The sequence below is a fragment of the Macrotis lagotis genome, chromosome 3 (genome assembly GCF_037893015.1).
Source record: "Macrotis lagotis isolate mMagLag1 chromosome 3, bilby.v1.9.chrom.fasta, whole genome shotgun sequence".
NCBI lineage: Eukaryota > Metazoa > Chordata > Mammalia > Peramelemorphia > Peramelidae > Macrotis > Macrotis lagotis.
The window spans coordinates 87,578,317-87,598,766 of NC_133660.1; the positions used below are offsets into that span (position 1 = coordinate 87,578,317).

General features: G+C 35.6%; 1 protein-coding gene across 1 annotated transcript in view; it reads right to left on the reverse strand.

Moving 5' to 3' along the window:
* Positions 1-20,450, reverse strand: part of GALNTL6 (polypeptide N-acetylgalactosaminyltransferase like 6) — a 1,756,803-nt gene that overhangs the window by 1,223,709 nt on the left and 512,644 nt on the right. Inside the window, exon 2 of the mRNA XM_074228966.1 lies at positions 5,527-5,635. Coding sequence (XP_074085067.1) covers positions 5,527-5,635 — 109 coding nt within the window. The remainder of the gene's footprint in view (positions 1-5,526; positions 5,636-20,450) is intronic.

The window sequence follows — 20,450 nt, forward strand, 5'->3', positions numbered from 1 at the left end:
GTATACATGCAGTTATCATTATTAAGTCTCTCATAATTTCCCTTTCTACTCCAATCTCTATGCTTCACCTGAGGCCTGTATTTGAATGTCAACCTTTCTGTTTACCTCTGGTCATTTTAAGAGGAACATTTGAAATTCCCCTGTTTCATTGAAAGTCCATCTTTTCCCCCTGGAAGAGGATGTTCAGTTTTCTGAGTAGTTGATTCTTGATTGCATTTCAAGTTCTTTTTCTTTCCAGAATATTGTACTCCAAGCCCTGTAGTAGTTGCTGCTAAGTCCTGCAGCTCCACGGTATTTGAATGGTGTCCTTCTGGCTGCTTGTAATATTTTCTTTTTGACTTGGGAGTTCTGGAACTTGGCTATAACATTCCTGGAAGTGTTTTTTTTTAACCTTTTTTTGGATCTCTTTCAGGGGGAGATCGATGGATTCTCTCAAATTCTATTTTGCCCTCTTCTTCTAGGATATCAGGACAATTTTCCTGTGGAAATTCTTCAAAAATGACATCAAGGCTTTCTTACTGATCATGAATTTCAGGTAGCCCAATAATTTTGAAACTACCTTTTCTGCCTCTGTTTTCCAGATCCGTTGTTTTTTCAATGAAATATTTTACATTTCTTCTAGTTTTTCATTCTTTTGGTGTTGAATTATTCATTTCTCACAATGTCATCAGTTTTCTTTTGCTCCATTCCACTTTTGAAGGATTTGTTTTCCTCAGTGAGCTTTCATATGTTCTTTTCCATCTGGCCAATTCTGCGTTTCAAAGAATCCTCCCTCATTAACTTTTTGAACTGTTTTATCCTTTTGACTTAAACTGGTTTTAATATTTTATTTTCTTCATCATTTTTTTAGATTGCCTTGATTAAGCTGATGACTTGGTTTTCATGTTTTTTTCCTGAATCTTTGTTTTCTTTTCCCAATTTTTCCTCTGCCTCTCTTACTTGTTTTGCAAAATCTTTTTTGAGCTCTATAATGGACTGAGCCCAACTTCTATGTGTCTTGCACTCTTTAGCTGCAGAAGCTTGGACTTTCTCATCTTCAGATTGTGTGTTTTGGTATTCCAGGGGACCAAAGTAATTATCTATGTTCAGGTTCCTTTCATTTCTGTTTATTTATTTCCCCAGTCTGTGCCCAGTTTGGTGGTACTTCCTGAGCCTTTGAGTATTATTGGGACACCTCCACAAGGACCTCAGTTCGTATGGTCTGATTGGAGACTCTGACTTCTCTCTTGGCTTGTGAATGACTCCAAACTCACACCTCTGCCCAAGGGCTGTGAGGAACGTCCCTGCTCTGTGGGGGCCCCAGACTGCTACCAGACCTGAATATGGTCAAAGTCCCAGGGACTTGACCCAGGGAGAGAAGACAGACCTCAGCAGTCTCCCTCCACTCCCTTACCTTCTGTGGGATGAGTACTCAGAAAGCAGGTGCCAGGAGGCTCTTCCTTGGCCTGCTTCCATTTCCTAGGATCTGGGCTGTACTGAGGGCTTTGGGCATACTGAGGATGGCCATGCTGGCCTGGGTTTCCTGCTCACACTAGCAGAGGTCTCTCTGCTGATTTTCCAAGTTGTTCTTGGTTCCCCCGAGTTGGTAGGTCAGGAAACTGCTTCTGCTGCCAGCCACTCTGGGGCTGTGCCTGTAAGACTGAAACTCCTTAACTTTGGCATGCTCATGCCCCCTCCAATCCCTTGGAACAGAGTCTTCCTACTACTTTCCAAGTGACCTTGGGCTGAAGAATTGCCTCACTGGATCTTTCTGGGTTCTGTCTCTAGAAAATTTAGATGGAGTCATAATTTTAAGATTTTTGAAATATTTTGGAGAGAGCTCCTAAGAAAGTCTGTTCTCCTGCCACCACCTTGCTAAACCATACTTTGAAGGATTTATGGTGAAAAATATTATCGATCTCCAGAGAAAGAATTAATGGTGTCTAAATACAAATTGAAACATACTTTTAAAAATTATTTTTCTTTAGAGTTTTTTGCCTATATTTTTGCTCACAACATGACTATTGTGTAACTATTTTGCATGGTTCAACATGTATTACCTATATCAAATTGCTTGCTTTTCAGGGTGGCTCTGGGGAAGTTGGAGAGGGAAGAGGGTAAAAGAGAGAGAATTTTGAACTTCCACGTAATGGATAAGTATATATATGTGTGTGTGTGTGTGTGTGTGTGTGTGTGTGTGTGTGTGTGTGTGTGTTCTGTATATAATTTATCAACTCAGGCTTAATCAAATTGTGAAGAGGATCATACTAAAAAAGATAAAGAACACTAAATATAGGCCAAGCCCTTCTTTTTAAATTTGTTTATACATTACTAAAATGTTCTTGTTATACTAATAGACATAATTCCCCCCACAGAGATAGAGAAACCACATAAAAAATAAAGTGAGAGAAAAAGAAAAAAAATTGTAGTTCAGTCTATGTTCAGATAACATCTGCACTGCCTACATAGCATTCTTTATCATAAAACTATCAGAGGAGTTTCTTCAATATTTTTTCCTCAAATTTTCTATTGTTAACTGTATTTCCCTCCATCTATTCCACCCCACTCCCATTTATTCTATTCTGTCTCTCCTTTCATTGTTTTTCCCCCATCAAAAGTGTGTTGTAGGGTAGTCAAGTGGTGCAGCAGATAAAGAACCTGCCTTGGAGGCAGGAGTGCTTGAGCCCAAATCTGGTCCCAGACACCCAGCCCTGTGACCTTGGCCAAGCAAATCAACCCCACCACTCTGCAAAAATTAAAACAAAACAAAACAAAAACTGTGTTATATCTGATCAGCTACCCTTTCCCATGATCTTCCCTATCATCTATCACCTTCAAGCTCCATTCCTGCCCCATCCCCTTCTCCCATCCCTTTCCTTTCCTTTTTCACCTATGTTAAGATATATTTCTTGGGGTGGCTAGGTGGCACAGTGGATAGAGCACCGGCACTGGAGTCAGGAGTACCTGATATCAAATCCGGCCTCAGACACATAATAATTACCTAGCTGTGTGGCCTTGGGCAAGCCACTTAACCCCATTTGCCTTGCAAAAAAAAAAAAAAAAAACTAAAAAGAAAAGATATATTTCATTACCCTATTGAATATCTATGTTGGCTCCTCTCTTAGACATTTCCAATGAGAATGAAGGCTCACTCATTCCCCCCCACCTTCCCCCATTTTAGTCTATTGCAAAATTTTTTTGATTTTTTTTCTTCACTTTTTTATATGAAATATCTTAGTCCATTCTACCTCTTTTCCCTTTCTCCCAGTACATACTTTTTTACTTAATGAGTCCTTTATAACATTTTATACCTTCCTATTCAGCTCTCTCCTGTGTGTTATCTATATATACTCCTTCAGTCTACTCTAATAAATGAGAAGGTTCATGTGAGCTATCAGTAAAAGTCTCTTTTTTAAAGATGAGGAAACTGAAATATAATGTGGTTGAGATTTGCTCATAAGAACTGAGATTAAAATACAGTTACTCTGACTGCAGATTCATTGCTCTCACATACAGCAAAGAAAAGGTAAAATTTCCTCTCTCTTGAATCTGGATTATAGGTTTTTCCCTATCCCTGGATATTTTTACATTTTACTAGGACAAACTATTTGACTGATTTGTGAATGGATATGTAGATGAACTGACAGTCAACTTTTATGGTACAAACTTAGAAACACAGCAAATGCAATGAATTGAAGAATCAAGATTCCAAATCTCCTTTAAAGGCTTTTTAGAAACAAACAAAATAAAATTCATAATAATTCATAAATGATTGTAGAATGTTAGATATAGGTTCTATTCTATCAAGACCTGATAGATTTGCTATCTATTGCCCAGGAGTCCATATATCTTATATTGAACCTTATAGGATTTAGTTGGTAATGAATTCAATGTTTCCGATATTGTTACATGTCTGAAAAGAAAGCTAGTTGAATCATAGACTTCATCTGAAAGGGAAAGCATTAATTTCACAATTTGTCACAGTGAGATCAAGTGTAGCTTTTGACTAATCCCTGTTTTATAACTCCCCAGAAATATGCTTTTATATTTTACTTAGAACAGTAAACCCAAAACAATGAGCCTCCATTAATTTTGACTTAACCCTTTTCCTTTTAGCTGCTAAAGGTTAATAGGCATCCCCCCCCTCAATACAGTGCTATAGAGAATAATGAATGCAGTTCCTCATCTTACTCCAGAGTCAGTCCAAGTATTCTCTATTTAACTAATATTTTAAGACACCTGAGATATATAAGTTACAGTATTAAATACAAAGAGTTCAAATTATATTGTTTACCCTTGCACTCTCAAATAGAGGTAGTCCAGTTTTATCTTTTGGATTTAGGGCAAAGGTAGCTAGGGGTACAAGGAGGGTCTCAATTGATTTTCCTGAGTATATTCAGACAGCAAGTATTAAAGACAGGATTTAAACCAAATGGATACAGGCAATTGAGTGTATAAGGTAATTTAAAGCATTACCATCCAGATTTTGAGGCAGGATTTGAACTAAGTCTATACTGTCTCCAAGCCTGACACATCAAATATCGCGCTTTGCTTCCAAAGAAATCATTACAGAGACAATAAATAATAGAATCGATGGAAATTGACCTCAGGGTCAGCAAGACTTTAAGACCTCTCCCTTTCACATATTGTTTGGGTGCCCTTGGCCAAGTGCTTAACCTCTTAGTGTTTTAGCCGACTGAACAACTATCAATTGCTGAGCAGGTGCTTATCTGCATTGGTAGTAAGCTTTAACTCACTGGGATAGTTCAGTATAAACAGAGGTTTAATTAAGAGATATGATATAGAGAAATGTACTATAAAAAGGAAAATTGACTTGGAATTAAATGATTTAAAAGATAGCTATCCTACCTAACTAGTTATGTAAGTTTGAGTAAATCATCTGAATTTTCTGGGCATAAAATTTATCATTTGTAAAAGGTTATCAAAATGTCAGGCTAGCTAGGTAACCTTGTGGATAGATTATAGTGAGGAAGACTCATCTTTCTGAATTTAAATCTGACCTCAGACACTTATTAACTGTGTGACCCTAGGCAAGTCACTCTCCTAGTTTCCTCATCTGTAAAATGAGTTAGAGAAGGAAATGGCCAACCACTTTGCCAAAAATCTTTTATCTTTTGTATCTTTGACAAAAAAAAAATAAGACCTAAATGAGATCATAAAGACTTGGACATGTCTGAAAAAGACTGAATAATAATATCACCGTGTCTGGAATATAATGATCTTTTGGTAAATGCTAGTTGACTAATTGACTTCAAAAGATTGGAATACAAGTCCTCTGAGATCCATTCTGTGATTCAGTAGGTATATAGGTAATCAAGACTTTGTGGTAAATATCACATGATCATTTCTATCCTCATCAGCACTCTCTGAAACTTCAATAAACCGATTTCCATCTGCCATTGGCTTTGGTTATCCCTTTAAGACATATCTCAGTGTATGCCAGATGACTCCTTGGATTATGTAACCTTAAAGTGCAAAAAAGAAAAGTAGGTAACACAGTATTTTGGCTCATTCAGAGTTTCATACCTGAGCGTTGAGCATCTTTGTGAATGCTTCCATAATCATGCCAATCTTTTCTTTTCAAACCATCTGTCCAGGTATAGAGCTGCCCATCTCCTAGACCCAGTGGAAATGTCTGTGAAAAAGCAAAAATAGTTAGGGAATAAAAAGGAAGAATTGATGATAAATTATTCTTTTTCTGCATTTTAAAAATACTCAATAATGCATGTTTATTAAAATGAAATACCACTGTCAGTGAAAAGAAGAATAATTTATTTTGATGAATTTGAAGTTTCAAGTAGTTCTCACACATCTGTCTTACATCATTGAATTCCGTTGTTTTTGCAATCTTTTTAAAGTGTAATTTATGATGTTTCTCAAAATATCAGTGATGTCCACACGGTTTATTGTTATTCTGACATTTTAGTTTTGTCCAACTTTTCATGACACCTTCTGAGAAGTTTTTGGCAAGGATATATTCTATTATGCATTTTACTGAGTGATTAAGTGACATGTCATGGACATATATGTATAAATAACAAATATAGAGAAAGCAATGAAAGCCTTTTGACGAGGGTGATAGAATTAATAGCTTGGGAAATAGGAAAAAATCTTGGTTAGAGGTAAAAAACAACCTTTCATGTAGAGGTAAAGAGGGAATGAATTCCCAGTAAAGGGGAACATATGCAAAGACATGAAAGATGTACTGTTGCACATGGAAAAGAATAAGCAGGTATATTTGACTTCAATGGTGAATGTAAGAAGGACAATATTATAAAATAAGACTGGATCAGTGGAGGGAGATACATTTTCTTAATCACAAAATTATTTAAAACTTTTTTTGCTTTAGAATTAAAAGACATTATTAGTCTTCTCTATCAAGGAATATGATAAGCACTGGAGACACAATTACAAAATAACAACAACAATAAACAATTATGAAACCAAGACAGACTATGTTCACAAGTCCTTAAATTTAAATAGGAGGAGAAAACACATAGACAGGAATGGTAGGGAAAGATGGGGTCAAAGGGATAGCAAATGAAGCCATAGAACAATAGCATGATGTGTGCTACCCAATATCATGATAGCATTATTATACTGATAGGATGAGTTATCAGAGCAAGAGGAAGAAAGCGGGGGGAGGGCTAGCATGGTGGGGCAGTGTCTTAATTAAAAAAAATTTATTTTCTAAATATACTTTTTATTTCTATTCTATGCCCAAAATGATGTTTTCCTTCATAACAAAAAAATAAAATAAAAATATTGCCATCCTGAGGGAAACAAATATGAAAGTGTTCATCCCCACAAAAATCACATAATTTTAAAAAATAGTCAAGGTAAATAAAAAATAGAAAAATAATGAAAACATAAATCCCATTTTCCCAAAATCTTCATTCATCATCCAAGGTATTCATTCTGTGAGAAACTGACCTCCATCACAGTTTTAATGTTAATGCTCTCCCTCTGATACTACTCCCAATTGATATGCTGTATATATCTTGTTTATTTATGAGTGTTCATGTGTTGTCTCTCCCATTATACTGAGTTGTTCAAGAACAAGTTCTTGTTTTTTTTTTTTTTTTGTTTTCTTAAACCATTCTTTTTAGCCCTATTGCTCACCACAGTTCATGGCACACATGGGCCCTTAAATAGTGTTAATCATTGACTTCATTATATTGTAGGGGTGACCATGAGTTCTCAAAGTCTATGAAAAGAAATATTTGCTTTGGCTTATTCTAGATCTGGAGAAGGACTGAGCATCCTTCATCTGAGGGTCAGTCAGCTATCTTTGGAGAGGCTAACTCAAAGATTGGCCAGAGCATGATGTATATTATGGCCAAAGTCATTCTCTACAATTTCCTATGAAGCTTTAAAGGTGATCTATGACAGTAGTTGGAGGACAAATAGAAAATTACTCTCTTGATTTATTGAAAAAATGAGAAAAGGAAAAAAGAAAAAAATTTCTAAATTGGAGAGAAAACCAAAAATAACAAGAAATTTATATACTAATGTTAAAAATAGCTTTCTGATAGATTTCTTGATTTAGTTTATTACATTATCCATTAAGGGGTCGAAATGATCTTTCTAAACTATAGGCCTGACCTGACTATTCAAAAATCTTCATTAGTTCCCTAATATTTCTAGGATTAAATATTAAATTATACTTACCTTGTTAGTCTTCTTCCTTCATTCCTTCCCATATGCTCTAAGTTCCAATAATACTAGATGTTTTTATGTTCTCAATATAAGATACTCTTTTTCTCAATTTTATGCCTTTCCCTCCCTGTCTTCCATATCTGTAAAACTGTTTCTCTTTGCTTCTGATAAAATACCACCACCACATTTAAAAAAAACCTTTTCTTATCCCACTCAATACTTGTGACTTCTGTCTGAAGTTACCTTCAAATTATCTTGTATATTTCTTGTATGTACTTAATTGTTTTCATGAAAATAAGCTCACTAAGGACCATGATCATATTTTTTTTGCTTTCCACAACCAGATTCTTTTTTTTTTTTCTTTTTGGTATCACAAGCACCTAGGATAATTGCTGGCCTATACTTCACTGGTTAATAAATGCTTGTTGACTTCCTTATTGAAGTGAAAATATCAACAGAAGAAATTATGTTCTCATGGGAATTTTATGACATCTCTAAAATACGTGGAAGATTTTCTTGTTTTGTTGAAAATTGATAATTTAGAGAAAGAATATTTTCCTAAATATCTATTTTACTATGTTGACTTTAGATAATCACTTCTTTTGAAAATATATTGCAGGAATCACACAATAGTGAAATAGTTGTCATTAGAAAATTATTTCCAATGTCAATTGTAAATTATCAAGGGAGGGTACCTAGCTGGCACAGGGGATAGAGCACCAGCCCTGGAGTCAGGAGGACCTGAATTAAAATCCAACCTAAGACACTTAAAGCTTTGTGACCTTAGGCAAGACACTTAAACACATTGCCATGGAAAAAATCAGGTGAACAGATAAAATATATATATATATATCTATATATATCTATATCTATATCTATATATATATATATATATACACATATATATGTGTGTGTGTGTGTATGTGTGTGTGTTTGTGTGTGTGTGCGTGTGTGTGTGTGTATGTGTGTGTGTGTAGCAATAATTATAATTTAAGAAGATATTTTATATGGATAAGAAAGCAGTTTGTTCCAATTCCTTAAGACAACACAGAAAATGGCTATCATAAATGGAAAAATGAAAGCATTCTGGCTAAGAAACTCTCCCCAAAAAACACTGGCATAATTCTGTTTGATTTTTGGATATCTTTGACTTCATGACATTTTTAAAAACATGAATCAAATGATGATTTTCTATGGGGAAAAAGGAGACATGATTGAGTTCAGAAAACTTTAAGTATAAATTTTCCCACAGTGTAAATGTACCAAAATATTCAAGACTAGGTGCAATGTAATGCAGATAAACAAAAAAAAGATGAAATACATTATATTTGCTCTCTACAGAACAACTTTTGACTTGTTTCTGTCATAATCATCTCCTATTCAAAACTTAGGTGTCATTTTAGGCAAGTGGTATCAGAAGTGATACAACACTACTTTTCATTTCTTCAAGGATATTTACTAAACCCTCCTTCCACAGGATTATTACTAATTTAGCTTGGATGTCAAAGTTTCATGATAAAGAATGATTGCATCTGTATGAGCCTCAATTTACTCACAGGAAAATGAAAAAAATAATTTAGACTGAGATAATCTCTAAGTTTTTTTAGTTTCCAGCTCTATACATGATCATTAGCAATTCTATACTGAGTAAATTATGCATTTACAATACAATGGAAAGAGCAATAAATTTGAATAATAGAATGTGAGTTTAAATTCCAGATATTAATATCAACATAATTTTGAAAAAAAACCCCGTTTAATTGGTCCTCAATTGCATTGTCTATAAAAAGAATTTGAACTAAGCGGTTATTAATGCATTTCCAGTCAATAAGTATGATTCTAAGAAAAGAGACTAATTTGGTGATAGTAAGAGTGACAGTTACAATAGTTTGGGAAGTTCTCAAACTAATGATGGTAAGAGGACTTGATAACAAGTCAGAAGGAGAGGCGGCTAGGTGGTGCAGTAGATAAAGCACTGGCCCTGGAGTCAGGAGTCCCTGGGTTCAAATCTGGTCTCAGACCCTTAATAATTACCGAGCTGTGTGGCCTTGGGCAAACCGCTTAACCCCAATTGCCTTGCAAAAAAAAAAAAAAAAAAGAAGTCAGAAGGAGACTGCATGAGAGCACTGCTAGTAGTTGGTGAAGTGCTGGATGATATCTAGCAACCCCATTACTTAAACTTAATTCTAAGTCACAGTTAAAGGGCAGGGTATAGTACTATTGGCAATAAGTGAGTAGGGACCTTAAGGAACAGCATGACTAGAAGTCTCAAGCCACCGCAAAGCTTTCTTGGGTACAGACCAGAGGCCACCTCAGGGTTCACATAATCTTGGAAGCACAAAAATATCACAGACCTCCAGAAATAACTCTAAAAATAGCAGTACAAAAAATATAAAACTTTGAAACAGTGTTCCATTCCACTTATGCTAGGCACAGAGGACAACTTTAAAATAAAGCTCAAAGTCATGAAATAGACTGGAAAAATGAGCAAACAGCAAAAAAAAATAACCAGACCACAAAAAGCTACCATGGGGACAAGGAAGATCAAAATATAAACTCAGAAGACGATGATGCCAAGAAACAAAGCTTCAAAGAAAAATTGATCCTTTGGAAATGACCCCATCTAAAATTCCTTGAAGAAATAAAAATGATTTTCAAAATCAAATAGGAGTGATTGATAAAAAAAAAATTGCTTAAGTGAAATTGAGAGAAGAAAACAATAAAAAGAAAATTGACAGTGTGGTAAAAGAGATATACCAAAATGCTGAAGAAAACAAGACAGGTGAAGACAGCTAGGTGTCACAGTAGATATAACACTGAGGCTGGATTCAGGAGGACTTGAATTCAAATGCAATCTCAGACACTTAAAATTTACCTAACTGGGTGACCTGGGGCATATTTTATTTTTTTAATCCATTTTGCTATATCTTTTTCAACTTATTGAATGAATTAATCTCATTCATATTCACAGTTGTGATTAATAACTGTGCAATTTCCTCCAGAATTGAGTGATAAAAAGGTACAAAACTTTCACCAGTGAAAATAATTCCATAAAAAAGAAGAATTGATTGACCAAACAGAAGTACAAAAACTCACTAAAGAAAATGATTCCTTAAAACTTACAATCAGACAAATAATGGTTCTTTGAGATATCAAGAAATAAGAAAAGTAACTCTAAAAATGAAAAAAAAAAGTGAAATATCTCTCAGAAAAAATGTAGCCTGGAAAATCAACTGAAAAAAATAATTTAAGAATTTTTGGATTACCTGAAACCATGATCAAAATATGAGCTTACATTTCAAGAAAATATAAAAGGAATTGCCCCCAAACCAGGAAATAGAAATGTGAAGAATACATCAATGCCTAATTAAGAGAAATCCCACAGTGGATAGAGCACTGGTCCTGGAGTCAGGAGTACCTGAGGTCAAATCTGGCCTCAGACACTTAATATTTACCTAGTTGTGTAGCATTGGGCAAGCCACTTAACCCCATTGCCTTGCACAAACAAACAAACAACAAAAAAAGGAAATCCCACAATGAACACACCCAGACATATTATTGATAAATTTCAGAGCTCCCAGGTCAAGGATAAAATACTTCAAATAGCTAGAAATAACCATTCAAATACCATGGAGTCATAATTAGAATGACAAAAGTTTTAGCTATAACCATGTTGAAGAAGAGAAGAGCTTGAGGTAGGATTAAAACAAAGAATTACCTACTCAGCAATTCTTAGATAAACTTTTCAGAGAAAAGCATAGATATTTAAGAAAATAGTGGACTTTCAAGCATTTCTAATGAAAAGGCCAGAGCTTAACACTTGATTATGAAATATATGAATCAAAAGAAACATAAAAGGTAAACATAAGGAGAAATCATAAGGGAATTAATCCAAATTTAATTTTTTACATTACATTATTATATATGTAGTATCTAAGAACATTAGCAATACCAGGGTACTTATAAGGACTCTATACAGCAATAAGACATATTAGGGAGTCAGTTATGTGGGAATAATCTTAAAAAATGATGGGGTGAAAAGAGAATGCAGTTAGAAAAGTTGGAAAGAAGAGGAAGAATGAATTAGAAAGAAGAGGAAGAATAAAACTCACATTAAACTGGAGAACAAGGAAGGCTCATACAGTGGAGAGGAAAATAGTGGGGGTCAGGTAACACTCATCCTCACTCTTCCCACCATTTGTATTATTTCCCTTCTTTCCCTTTTACCCATATTCCCCAGTGTTGTGTTTCTAACTACCACCATCTTTAGTGTGTTTGCCCTCCTATATCCAGCCCCTTCCCCTGTATTTCCCTTTTCCCTTTGCCCCTTTTTCCTTCACTTCCTTTTGTTGTTACACTTTTCCTCCCCACCCCTTTCCCCCTTTTAATATTTGAAAGGTAAGAAAAGTTTCTTATCTTAACTGAGTTTATGTATGTAAACTTTAAGCCAAATCTGATGAGGGTAAGATTCAGGAGGTTCTCATCTCTTCCCTTCTTCCCCTCTATTGAAATAGGTCCTTTGCACCTCTTCATGTAATGAGATTTACCCGATTCAGTCTCCTTCATCCTCCTATCTCTTTACTGTCCTCCTTTTTAAGGAGGAATTTTTAAAAATTATTCCATCTGAGTCACATAAACTCATGAGTGTCCATCACTTCTGGCTTAATATATTCTCTCTAACAGAATTATTGAGAGTAATTTGAGTCTTTCTCCAAGGTAAGGATATAGCTAATTTCTTCTTATTGGATAGCAATTTTTGTTCTTTTGTTTTACAGCCTTTTAAAATTTTTTTTCACGTGTGTTTTGAGTCTCCTGCTTGAACTTCAAATTTTTTATTAAGCTATGGTCTTTTCATCAGGAAATGTTGGAATCCTCCTTTTTTCATTAAATGCCCATCTTTTGCACAAAAAAGAGAATGCTAAGTTTTCTGGATAATGAATTCTTGGCTGTATTTTATGCTCCCTTGCTTTTCAGAGTATCCCATTCCAGGTCTTCAGTGCTTTTATGTTGATGCAGCCAGGTCCTGTGTAATCCTTTCTGTGGCTCCTTGATATTTAAATTGTTTCTTTCTGGCTGCTTGCAGGATTTTTCTCTTTTTTCTGGGAGTTCTGGGATTTCACCATAATGTCCTTGGCATTTCCATTTTGGGATCCCTTTCTGGAGGGGATTGTTGTGTTCTTTTTTTTTTTTTTTTAGATTTTTTTTTGCAAGGCAAATGGGGTTAAGTGGCTTGCGAAAGGTCACAGAGTTGCGTGTATTCTTTCAATAATTATTTTGCCCTCTGGTTCCATGATATGAGGGAAGTTTTCCATCACTAAATTCTTTAATATCAAGACAAAGCATGTTGTTCCCTTCAATGTTTTCAGAAAGACAAATAATTCTTAGATTATCTCTTCTTGATCTATTCTTGAAGTCAGTGGTTTTGCTGATGAGGTATATTATATTTTTCACTATTTTTTCAATTTTTTGGTTTAATTTACGAGAATTTTGTTGTTTCATGAAGTTATTGATTTCCATAGAATCCATTCTTTTTTTAGACAAGAAGTTTCTTCATTTACCTCTTATAACTCCTTTTCCAATTGGTCAATTCTATTCTTGAAAGAGTTTTTCATGTGACAAATTGAGGTTTTTAGAGAATTATTTTCTTTTTCCATTTGTCCAATTATAATTTCCCAGGATTTGTTTTCTTCTTGCAAGGTATTAATTTTCTCTCCCAAATTTTCCAATTGATTTTTAAAATCCTTCCTGATTTCTTCAAGAAAGTCTTTCTGTGCTGGAGACCAAATCATAATTTCCTCAGATGTTCTAGATCTCTCTGAGTTAGGGTCTTTTCTTTCTAGGAATTTTTCTATGAACCCTTCTTTTTTCTGGCCTTTCTTCATTTTCCTAAGATGTTGTGTTGGGGGGGAGGGGCAGATTCACAGAGGTTTGGTGTTGAGATCCCTAGAGGCTTTACTCATTGGATTTAGTAAGGCCAAGAGGGCAGACCAGTAATGGATGCTGATTGCTTTCCCTCAAGTGTCTGTGATCTTGATTTGAGGCCCTCTTCCTTGGCCTGGAGGGGGTGTTTGAAGTTTCTGAATACTTTTATCTTTGAATCATAATGGGATAACCCCTGGAGCAAGGTGATTTCTCTTCCTATTCACAGCTGAGGTTGCTCTGCTGCTCACTCTTGAGCTTTGGGGGGGGGGGTGCTATAATTGTGTTTGTTCTGGGCCAAGTATTTAGCTGAAATGAAGGTATGGACTCTGAGTTTCTACAGACAAGATGAGCCCATGGATCGATGTCTGTAACTATCCTGCACTGGAACTTGCCTTCCAGCCCTGCTGGTAAGCTCCAAGACAGTCAGTGCCACCACCAATGCCTCTGCTCCCTAGTTTACTCAAGCCTCCATCGCTGATAAGGTTAGTCCTGCTCTCAGGCTCTCACCCCATCCTGTACTCCCAGCAGAGTTTGCTTTCTGTTCCTAGCTCTTCCAAAATCCTGGAAGACAAACCTTGATTTAGATGTTCTTCTCCTAACTTCTCTTTCTTGGCCTTGTTCAATTGGGTTTATGTTAAGAGATTTGTTTCATATATATGAGGAAAGATCAGGAGACCTTAACATAGTGCTTGTCTTCACTGTGCTCTCTTGGCCACAAGTCCCTCCCAGTTCTTTCTTTCTAAAAATTCTTTTTAACAAGAAATACTTTAAAAATGTGGCACACAGAATTAAAATAAGGGACTGGAATAGAATTCATTATGCTTCAGTTAAGTAAAAAAAGACTGGAGTGTCTAGACCAAAATCAAGCAGAAATAGATATAATTAAAAGAGAAAAGTAGGGAAATACCATCTTGCTAAAAGAATCCATAAATGATGCAATATAAGTAATAAATATCTACTTGTCAAATATTAAAATCTCCAAATTCTTAAATAAAATATTAAATAAATTATGGGAGGAAATAGAAAAAGCATTCTAGTGAGAATTCCCCTAGGTAGTTCTAATCATAAAATAAATAAAAAAGAATAAATTTGATAAATGGAAGTTTAGAAAAATTCAAAATGCTAGACCTCTGGAGAAAATAGAAATAGAAAGAGTATACCCGTTTTTCAGCTGTGCATAGCACCTTCACAAAAAATTAATACTTTTTATCACATAACATATCCTCACAAATGCAGAAAAAGAGAGAATTTCTTTTAGGTTTTTGCAAGGCAAATAAGGTTAAGTGGCTTGCCCAAGGCCACACACCTCGGTAATTATTATGTGTCTGAAACCGGATTTGAACCCAGGTACTTCTGTCTCCAGGGCTGGCGTTTTCTCCACTGCACCACCTAGCCTCCCCAGAAAAAAAGATAATTTTTAAATATACTCCAGACCATAAACAAAATTTAAAGTCTAATATAAAATGTATAGTAACCTCCCTTTTTTCATTTCTTTATGTTTATTGAGTTTATTACACTCACTACTTGAACATTAGTGTTACTTTTAAACTGCATATATGTATACATATTAATAATAATAATCTGTTGAGGTGTTACTTTGTATAGCCAACTTTAATAGGAATCAGAAATCTGAGAGATACAGATTCTTACAAGTGGACATATTAAGAATAATTGGCAATAGAATCTAAAGGGAGTAATAATTGCAGTAAACAAATAAAACCTTATGATTTGGCAGAATAATAAGAGTCTCTATAGGCAATAGACTATTATCCTATAAAGTACAAAGTAAAAATTTCAATTGTCCTCTCTCCTTTTGGATAGACCAATGCTACTATGAGCAGAATGAGTTTAGTTAGGTTAAGTCTAACTAACTTCTGAGGTCCTGGCAGTCTCTCTTCACATGATTCAACAGGATATCATATGCACTTGGCCCTTCCTTTCTGTCCCTGTTGTTTTTGTTCTTTGCTGTTTTAGTATTAGAGATGAAACTGATTAGAAAGATAGGTGATACCAATGCATTGAGTATCAAGTCTGTCGTCAGGAAGACCTAAGTTTAAATTCAGTTTCAGGCATTTGCTAGTTGTGTAACTTGTATTACCCAGTTGCTATATCCCTTAGTTTCATGAACTGTATAATTTGGTCAATAATAGCAACCAACTTCCAGGGTTTTTATGAGGACTGAATGAGTAAATAAAAGTAAAGGTCTTAGCAAAAAACATGGTATATGAGAGGTGATTAATAAATCTTTATTCCTTTAACTTTAGCACGGAACTTTGTGAGCTTTGAAATTTGTGTTAGTGAGCCACCAGGGTCCAGGATTAATAGTACCTGCTAAAGACTTCAAAAAGTCAAATTTTATGAGAAGTAAAGACCCAATTCTTCTTTGTTATTCCATATATAGTCGACTGAATACATCTAAGAATATATGACTTTTTCATTGACTATGGCATATTCTGAAATAAAGATAGCAGAACATGTATCCTTGAGTTTTGGAAAGTAATGTTTACATTTGACTACTTACTATATTCTCATATAAACTAAATTTGGGGAAGATAAATGATATTTATTGGTTAAATGAAATGAGTGTGCTGAATACTTTTTAGATCATGTAGAGTGGGTATTATCTGGCATTGTCTATAACATAGGGGAAAAAGTGGAATGCAGACTGGACTGTATAAATTTAGAGAAGAACCGTTTACCTTATGAGATTACCCTTAGAACTTTAAAGGGAAGATGGAGCTGATCTTTTTCTTGCAGAAACCAATTCTTTATTTAAAATATCATACAGGGAACTTCTGGTCAAGATGGTAGATCACTCTGTTACTATTTTCAGCTTTCATGGTTTTCCTTCATAACTGATATGAATCAAGCCTCTTGACAGATTTTGGAATGCCAGAATCCACAGAAAAACAGAGGGCAACATCTCCCAGCAATGGTCTGTCAAGGGAGAGTGAGTGTGCCCAGAGCAGAAAGCAAAGATCTAACACATGGTGGTAGCGTAAGGTGTGATAACAGGAAGAGCTCTACCACACCTAACCAGAAACCCATCCAGACAGATCATCTGGTCCCCAGCTTTCCAGCAAACCCCCATGTTTCCAGTGGCACTCCCATTGTTCCTGTAGGAGGGATTGACTTTCTCCCATAAAAACACAGAAACAGTCCAGGAGCTGTTTGTTGCCCCAAGGTCCCTGTGTGGACCATGGATCTTCCCAAACTCTGATTACCCATAGAGAGAGTCTCTGGCTTTTCTAGTGCTGATGGTCTACACCAGATTATGCAAGGACCAAATAATTAAATCCCAGGACTAGGGAATGGGCCACTGAACCTCCATGACTGACAAACCAGAGAAAGCTTCTGGTTGCTAATTGGAGTCCTCTGAGTAAGCCCTTGGAGTTCCTAATTCCAAGGAGAAAGGCCTCTAGGGATCACAATACATAAGATCTGTCTTCCAATACCTCCCCCCTGCAAAACAAATCCTTAGGGAAAGTTAACATCCAAAAATGAAGAAAAGGCCAGAACAAAATAAGGTCAATTGAATGATTCCTGGAAGATAAGGATAATAGCTCAAAAAAGGAGGACAGAAGAGAAAGTATATGTGAAGCTTCAGAGGAGAATATGAATTGGTCTCCAACCCAGAAATATTGTTTAGAAGAAATCAGAAAACAGTATAAAAATCAAATGGAAAAAATGGGAAAGAAACACTAGAGAAAATTAACATTATGCAAGAGAAATTAATATCTTAAAACAAAAAATGAGAGAAAAAACAAATCCTTTAAAAATATAATTGGACAAATGCAAAAAAAAAATTTCCCTTAAAAACACAATTGAGCAAAAGAGAAGCATAACAACTCTCTGAAAAAATATAACTGATCAAATGAAAAAAGAGATCAAAAGGTAAATGAAAATAATTATCTTCAAAAACAGACTGGAATCAGTGGAAATTAATGAATTCATGAGGCACCCAGAATCTGTTAAACAAAATTTTAAAATAACAGAAGAAGAAAAGGTGAAATACCTCATGGTTAAGAACGACTGACCTGGAAAATAGATCCAGAAGAGACAATTTAATAATCTTAAGATTATTTGAAAACCTTGAATAATCATAACAAAAATACAAAAATCCTGGATCATACTTCAGGATATGGTTAAGGAAAATTTCCCTGATATTCTAGAAGAAGGAGGAAAAATAATCATCAAAAGAATTTGATCTCCTCCTGAAAGAGATCCCAAAATGAAAACACCAAGAAAATTTGAGGCCAGTCTCCAGAATTATCAGATCAAGGAGAATGTTTGTCAAACTACCAGAAAGAAACATTTCAAATACCAAGGAGTTACTGTCAGTATTACATAGGATCTGATTGCCTTAGCATCAAGGGATCAAGGGACCCGGAATATGATATTCTAGAGAGCAGGGGAGCTTGGATTACAACCAAGAATCTACTATCCAGAAATACTGGGAAAGATGGACATTTACTGGAATAATTGACTTTTTTTGTTTTTGAAATTAATTTATTAATTTATTTTTATTTTTGTACAAATAATGCTTTTTACACATTACTAAAATATTCTTGTTCAAGAGTAAACATAATATCCCCTCACACAAAAAATATAGACCCTCATGAGAAATAAAATAAAGAAAAGAAAAAAATGAGCTTCATCCTGTGTTCTAACACCACCAGTTCTGTCTCCATTGGATCACATTCTTTATGATAAGTCCATCACAAAAGCTACTTCCATATTTTTCCACTGTTGCTGATTGCAACTGCTCTATTCATACCTCCCCACAACCATACACTATATATTTCCCTCTCCTTTCACTCTGTCCCTCTTTGAAAATGTGCTATAGGGTAGCTGAGTGGCACAGTGGACGGATCACTGGCCCTAGGGCCAAGAGGCCCTGCGCCCACATAACACCCCTGAGAGCCAGCAACCACCTGGTCCTGTGGTCCCTGACATGCCACCCAATCCCAGCTACTTCAAGAATTGAAAAAGAAAATGTGTTATATCTGACCACTCTCCCCCCCCATGATCCATACTCTCCTCCATCATTCACATCCCTCCTTACCCATCCCCCTTCTCTCCTTTTTTTTCAAGATGTCTGTACCCATTGAGTGTATATGCTGTTTCTTCGTTGAGCCATCTCTGATGACAGTGAAAGTTCCATCATTCGCCCTCACCTTCCCCCCTTCCATATCATTGAAATAGCTCATTGCAATAAAAAATCTTATTATAGGAAATATCCTAGCCTATTCCACCTCTCTTTTTTCTTAGTCTCATTAAATTTCCCTTTTAGTGATTGACTCTATTTTTACAATATATTATATCTTCAAATTCAGCTCTCTCTTGTGCTTTATCTATAAAAGCTCCTTCTAGCTGCTCTACTAAATTAGATGCCTTATATGAATATTATCAGTATCATTTTTATATGGAGGAATATGTGCAATTCATCACAATTAAGTCCCTCATATTTTACCCTTCTCCACTCTCTATGCTTCACCTGAGTCCTGTATTTGAAGGTCAAACTTTCTGTTCAGCTCTAGTTGTTTCAACAGGAACATTGAGATTTCCCCTGGTTCATTGAAAGTGCATCTTTTTCCCTGGAGGAGGATGTTCAGTTTTGCTGGGTAGTTGAGTCTCAGTTGCATTCTGAGCTCTTTTACCTTCTGGAATATTATATTCCAAGCCCTATGAGACCTTAATGTACATGCTACTAAGCCCTGTGTGATCCTGACTATAGCTCCACAATATTTGAATCGCGTCCTTCGGGCTGCTTGTAATACTTTCTCTTTGACTTGGGAGTTCTGGAACTTGTACATAATATTCCTGGGGGTGGGTTTTTTGGTATCTCTTTCCAGGGGAGATTGGTGGATTCTCTTGATTTCTATTTTACCCTCTGCTTCTAGGATATCTGGGCAATTTTCCTGTAGGAATTCTTTAAAAATTAGGTCAATGCTCTTTTTCCCCCATAATTTTATGTTATGTTTCCTAAATCTATTTACCAGATCAGTTGATTTATCAATGTTATATTTCACATTTTCTTCTAATTTTTTCATTCTTTTTGTGTTGAAGTATTGTGTCTTGACTTCTTGTAAAATCATCAGTTTCCTATAGTTCCATTCTGCATCTTAAAGATTTGTTTTCCTCAAACAGTTTTCTTATTTCTTTTTCCATATGCCCAATTCTGTTTTTTAAAGAATTCTTCTCCTAAATAACTTTTTGAACTTTCTTATCCATTTGACCTACCCTGATTTTTGACATGTTATTTTCTTCAACAATTTTGGATCTCCTTGACTAAGCTGCTGGCTTCTTTTTCATGTTTTTCATGAGTCTCTCTCATTTCATTTCCCAATTTTTCTCCTATCTCCCTTGCTTGATTTTCAAAATCTTTTGTGAGCTGTCATAACCTGAGCCCAATTTCCATTTTTCTTGGAGTGTTTAATGAGGTGGCTTGTACTTCCTCATCTTCAGATTGTGTATTTTGATCCTTCTTGTGATCAAAGACAATGTATTTCTCAATGGTATTCCTCTTTTTTTTCTCTGTTTACTCATTTCTCCAGCCTGTGCCTGCTTTTGCGGTGCTTCCTGAGCTTTTGAGTATTATTAGCAGACCCCTGACAAAGATCTCAGAATGTGAAGCTCTGACTCCCCTCCTGGTCTGTGAATGACAAGTGCACCACTCTACCAAGGGAATGAGGTGCAGCTGTTCTATGGGGACCTAAACTATGATCAGGATCTGAATGCGGTCTGAGCTTCAGAGTCCTGTTCCAGATACAAAGGACAGACTTCTGAAGTCTCTCTCAATTCTCCTACCTTCATTGGGCTGAGCACTCCAGGCTGAGTTGCCTGGGGCCTCCTGCTTACAGGCTCCA